Source organism: Etheostoma spectabile, chromosome 16, assembly GCF_008692095.1.
Source record: "Etheostoma spectabile isolate EspeVRDwgs_2016 chromosome 16, UIUC_Espe_1.0, whole genome shotgun sequence".
NCBI lineage: Eukaryota > Metazoa > Chordata > Actinopteri > Perciformes > Percidae > Etheostoma > Etheostoma spectabile.
This window is the reverse complement of record NC_045748.1, coordinates 2,808,686-2,815,026: the sequence shown is the minus strand read 5'-3', so window position 1 is coordinate 2,815,026 and position 6,341 is coordinate 2,808,686. Positions and strand designations below refer to the sequence as shown.

General features: G+C 40.3%; 1 protein-coding gene across 12 annotated transcripts in view; it reads left to right on the top strand.

The window, feature by feature from the left end:
• vav2 (vav 2 guanine nucleotide exchange factor) overlaps positions 1-6,341 on the top strand; it is a 221,584-nt gene that overhangs the window by 72,326 nt on the left and 142,917 nt on the right. For all 12 annotated transcript variants that reach the window (XM_032539326.1, XM_032539321.1, XM_032539324.1 and 9 more), the window contains exon 2: positions 956-1,072. In XM_032539326.1, the coding sequence (XP_032395217.1) occupies positions 956-1,072 (117 nt within the window). The remainder of the gene's footprint in view (positions 1-955; positions 1,073-6,341) is intronic.

Genomic DNA, 6,341 nt, shown 5'->3' with positions numbered 1-6,341 from the left:
ACTCTGACATCTCTCCATTTGTGCATAAATTATCAATAAACAGCATAAGTTATCAAATTATGCAGTTTATTATGAGTATTCTTAGCTGCTGGGGGGTCCCTGTAAGCTCCACCATTGCCTTCAAATTGGCTATCCGTCTCAAGTTGGCACTTGCTTTATTTGCATGACTGGATAGTAGCCATTGTTAAAAAAAGAAAAAAAGAAGCCCATACCAATAATGTTCCGGTGCTATTTTTTTCTTTCCAATACAGATTCCAATACCTAACTTGCGTTTTGGCCAATACTGAGTACCAATCCGATACCAGTGTGTTCATTTTTTTTTTTAAATTAATATTAATAATTAACAGCTGGACACTGCTAACACTGTATGGATGTGTTATGATTGCTATCATTATTGTGTGGCCTGACTCAAATCCTTTGTTAAACATGAACAAACCTACAGAGTTTGAATGTCATAGAACACTATACTTATTAAAGACATTTCTAGGGATACATGGTTGTTGTTTGTCAAATTTGTGACCTGCAACCTTTCAGTGTGAAGTCAGTGTTTCAACAGGCCACCTTTGCCCTGTGGCAGGTCTTTGCCGGCAGGCTTGTCTGAGGACACTTCCCTCTGATGTCAGGAGACAGGCTCCTCTTGTGGCTGTCCTTATCTGGATCAGAGAGGAAGCCCATCAGCCTGCCCACCTTCTCGGGCTGAATAATCACTCATAAACCAGGAGCGGATAAAACGAAGAGCCTGCCAATCATCAACCAGGAAATTAAACATTTCTACAAACGCTGTTGCATTGATAGGGGATATTAAACAGACGGATGGAACATGTTTCTTAGACCAAATATTTATGCTTGTTTCATTTTGCTTACAGCCGTTCACTCTCATTGGAATTTTGCATGTAAGATTCCGTTTCAGCGTGCATTTATGTTTTTTTTGTTATTGCCTTTCCCTCTTTTGTAGTTCCTGTGTTTGAAGAACATCCGGACATTTCTCAAGGTGTGCCACGACAAGTTTGGCCTGCGCAACAGCGAGCTGTTTGACCCGTTCGATCTCTTCGACGTCAGGGACTTTGGCAAGGTGAGTGAAACGCTAAGACACAAGAAAATCGCTCTGCACTTAAACTGTCAGTGTGATCTGCTCAAAAATGATGCTGCCCATAGTCTATGTTCTAAATACAGCGTGCCCTTAGAGACATGACGCCGCTTGTGTCCCTAATAAAATAGTTTATAGCAGGAGTAATGTCCTTCTGTTGTCAGATGAAAAGCTAAGAATGTGCTGGATGGTGTTCGTACGGTTAGATGGGCTGATGTACTGCGTGCATGTGCATGTGTGTGGTGGAGGACTACAGACACGCGTGCGTTCATCTACAGTATAACACATCATGGCCCTGTGATATGCTGGGGTTTAAAGATAGTTCAAAGTCAAATCTGTCAGTTACATTAGCTTCAAAGCGGAGCGAAGAGCTCAGATGAGGTAGTGGAACACTTCAGGGTCACCAATCTCATCTCGTGTCACTAAGTGAGTAGAGTTTAACTCAACTCTGCTTTTTAGCAGTTAGTCTGCGGCGAGAAGCGGGTGTGTGTGTGTGTTGTGTGTGTGTGTTGTGTGTGTGTGTGTGTGTGTGTGTGTGGTGTGTGGTGTGTGTGTGTGTGTGTGTGTGTGTGTGTGTTGGCTCAGCAGTCAAGGTGGCTGACTCACTTGCACATCATATTGGTTTTATGGAGCATTTTTTCCCCTTCTTTCTGGGGGAGGTCAGGGACTAGGAATCTGAGTGAGTGCTCCTGCGGCACAGATTGGAGTTAGGGCTGGGTACCGAACTTTGATTTTAATATTTTTCGATGAAAATGAGAATTATGACACAAAAATGATCATTCCCTCCAATATCGTAAATCCTATTGCAATCTTAATATCAGTCAAATAATCGGATTTAGGTAATTTCCTCATATCGTGCAGTCCTACTGACTACAGTGTGTGTCACATAGGTGCACAGGAGCTGAAAAAAAGAAAATGCTGTACCTGGAGCTGTAATAATTCCAAATGTTGTTGCACAATCAATCGTCTCAGAAATAATTGTGGTTAACAGTATAATTGTCTCTTTCAGTCCAATTTTAAATCATATTTATTTATTTTTTACGTTTTCAAACCTACATCTTTTGGTTTTATCTCAGTTTTTGTGACCTAGATAATGTATAAAACACAGGTACACAGCCTATGAAGTAAACCACTCCTCGTTATTATCATAAAAAACATTTACACGTATCCCCCCCATGTCATTTCTTGTTGCTGTGAACGTGTCAAGTGTCATAGGGTCAAGTGCAAACGACTGTCAATTTAAATACAAACAAATATTTTTCAGTCCGACCAATAATCACTTATATAATTACAATTTGGCACGTCTTAACTAAATCAGCAATTACCAGTCAAACACCTTAAGACCTTAGCTAATGTTAGCAGTCATTTAGGGTTAAACAAAGGAACTAATTATGTAAAAAAATAAATAAAAAAAAAATATGACAATTATGTAATAATTGTTACAGGCCAAGCTTTACCGTAATATTGTAATTTATTTTTGATAAAATGGATTTTGATCAAATTTGCATTGGAACTGGAATTGAATTCATGGTATCTGCACCATTATCTAATCAAATGAGTTTTTCCTGATACCCAGCCCTAATGGGAGTAGAACCGCTGCTCTTTTGCATTGGAAGCTGTTTACCACCTGCTCAGGGGGCCTGGCAGTTTGCACATTATCTGTATCTGTATTATTTGCCTGATAACCGATAAAGTTAATTAGTTATGAAGTGTGTGATCTTGGCTCCCCTACGGCTTTGTGTCCGTCCCTCTGCTTCGGGTTTCACTCACCACTAGGCCTGCACGATTAATCGTAATAAAATTGCGATTTTGATTCAGAAAAATCTAATCTATTTTTTAATGACTCTGATTCTCGTTAAATATTCCGAGTTGTCTGCATCACAAACGTTACTACTTTCTTCTGTGAGTTTTGAACATAGACTGTATAAAATAGATTTTAAAGCGCTGCAATGCGATATGAGGAAATGATAATGATAATTCTGATTATTTTGACTGATATTGCAATTGCGACATGATTCACGATATTGGAGGGAATGATCATTTTTTTATCATTATACTAATTTTCATTGAAAAATATTAAAATCTAAAAAATGTAAAATTATTTTTAGTGTGATTTTTTTTATTTTTTTTATTTTAGGGACCCCACCTAATAAACATTTTTGTTCCAAATCTCGGTTTCATTATATACTAATAATCGGTATTGCCCTTTAAGAAACAAACAGGGTCTATTCCTACGGAGCAGGTTTCCTACCAGTGTGCTATGACTGACCCAGAAAACGTAGCTACTTTCCAGGCTAGTAGATACTTTCCAAGCTGTTAAAACAAGCAGCTGAGATGGTATTATGAGATATATAGATGATAACAGCTGTGTCTGGGTTGGTGCGGTGGAAATCTTAGTACTAATTTCAGCTGATTGAAGGAACATGTAGAATGTGTACACTTGCGGTGGGGATTGCTCTGGTGGAGGTTGGATCATATGAATAAACTGCATTACATCTCGCTGTGATCGATTACAAAGAGGATGTATTTTGCGCAAAGTAATCCGCTTATTTATCTGACGTATCTAATTCAGCACATCCCCGCTTCTCCCCCGCCTTGGGCGGAGAAGAGGGGCCAGAGAAAAGATGAGAGCGAAGAGAAAGGAGACAAGGACTTATTTGGCAGTTTGTAGATAAACCACAAGACGATGTCTGAGAGTCAATGAGCTCGCAGTGATCGGTATTAAAATCCAACAGCAGTCAGAATCAATCACGCAGGCCCTCCATATGTCAATTTGGAAATTGCTTTTGTATGGTAGCAGCGACGGCGGACTTGTCTCATCATTGATTTCCCATTAAGGCCAAACATCACATTATAATATATTGAATTGAGCAGGTCCTTACTAATGTGGCATACATTTAAATAGTGAGAATGCCTCATCTGAAGATAAAAAAGAGGCTATTTCATTCCTGCAGTTAGTCTCTTTAGTTCTTTTCTTTTTGCAGCTCATCACTGGATGTGCTCTTTCCTCTTTTGTTACCTTGGCACAAAAGTTTCATTGTGCGCACATCCGATTGCAAACAAAAGGAATTCCAGCTTCCATCGTGCACACCATAGTGCAGTACCGTTCATCTATTCTTTCCTTTATGTCCTTTGCTACACCACCTAAAAATGGAAACGCTTGCAAAATAATTTGCAGTTTGTTGGAAAGGGAACCGGGTTTGGGATGTTGTGATGAAAGGATGGACTCTTTCAGATCCAATGCTATCTAAATAAACCTCATAGCAAATATAAACAGATCAGAGTTGGGTTTCTCTGAGCTGCTAAAAGAAATCTGTTGATACACTTTTATTTTAATATCCACATGGTAATTATTTTCAGTTCTGGTTGACTACTCTGTTGAATGACAGAAGATTTTAATCCAGCTTTTTTTCAAGCTTTACCACTGACCACGTCAATTGCAGAGAGTGGTGCAGTTATAGACTGCAGCCAGAGGTGTCAAGAAATAAAACTACCTTACTTAAGTAGAAATTGTGGGTGTCTATGGTTTACTGGAGAAGTTATTCTACCGTAGACTTTTACCTTCTACTCCTTACATTTTCATCTGTACTTTGGAGTCAGTACATTTTAAAATAGCCTTGTTACTCCTATTTCAGTTTGTTTTCATTCCGGCTTGTCATCGTTTAAAAACACACACAAAAATCCAGATAAATCGTGCCATCCGGAGAGTGAATTTGACTGTGGTTGGATGAGAAGTATAATCATATACCATTTTGTACACGATCCGTTGCACCTGCACACGACACAATTCACATCACACTCCAGCGAGGAAATAGCAGACGTATGTAGCCTAGTAGGGAGATGTCCGCGGCAGAGACTCAAGAGAACTCGAGCGAAATGTCCCAACCCAGCACCAGCGAGGAGGCTGGTAGCCAGGAAGACCGGCCGTCCCCTGCTACATCCCTGGCCGCACCTGGAAGAAGTTTTTGAAATGGTTGAATGCAAAAACAACTCCTTTCGAATGCGCTGCAAGCCCTGCACACCCAAGTACCACCAGCTAATTGTTTCTTGCCGTCAAATTTGAAAAAGTATATTGATATTATGTTTTTGCCCCTTACATGACTTTTACTTTTTCATGCTTTAAGTAGTTTTGAAACCAGTGCGTTTAGACTTTTACTACACCTCTGATTGCAGTCACATTGGATGCAACTTCCATCCTTCCAATGCTGACAATGCTTTCAGCAATTTAAATGAAATAACAGCAATTATGCATAATGTATACGTGTTATTATCCAATTTGTCCCCTTTATGAGGTGAAGTATGAACACCAGTGTTGTTTTCTTCAAATGTTACCTTTTGTAAAGAAGTAGAAGACAAAGAAAGAGGATAAAGGGACAGAGAAGAAGGAGAGATTTCTTAGTGAATGGGAAGGTGGATCTCTCTGTGTGTCCCTGGTGGCACTCCTTTTGAAAACAAATGGGCTGTTGGCAAAGATAGAGCCTAAACTGTAGATTTTAAATCTCCTCTGGAAGAGTGGAATTACAACAGAGGGCTTTGGGGAGAGGAGGTAAAATGGAGGGTTTTGATAGCAGCTGCCTCTATAAACATTAATCAGCCCCTATCCACCTTTCATACCTCTACGGTGGCTGCCAGGGGCCACAGAGTTCACCTCCCCTGGCCTCTGACCGCCATCTCTCCCTCTAATGATGCCTTTTTCTAGGGTCAGATGCAAATAGAGACTGAGGCACACTGGGCCCAATGCAACAAAAAAATGTAATTGCCCATTTAAAACTTTCCCCTACCCCTTTCCAGTGGGGCTAGTGGTGAAACAGATGGCGCACATACCCTGCTCGATGCCCTCTGCTGATTTTTATTTTCCATTACCCAACTCATTTCAACCGGGGATACCCTACATGAGCAAGGGCTCCCTTGTTGCCTTCTCTTTACGCGGGGGGAGAAAGTAGCCGTCTGGTTTCATGCACATATCATCACACTTCACCTCTTTGCCCCCTAACCCATCCCCCATCATTAGAAATTCATTATGACATCATTAAACCAATGAAATACAGCTTATTACAGTAGGCCCCAGAGAAGGCTTTTATTTAAACGCCTCCCTCCATCCGAAACCCAGCCGCCTCGTTTCCTTTTCTCCCATCCTATTTTAATTAGCCACCAAAGGAACATTGCTGTCATTTAAATGAACATGGCAATCAGTTTATTTGGCTGTTGCCATGATTAGCATAATTAGCCCGCACCTGTTAACCATCTATCAACA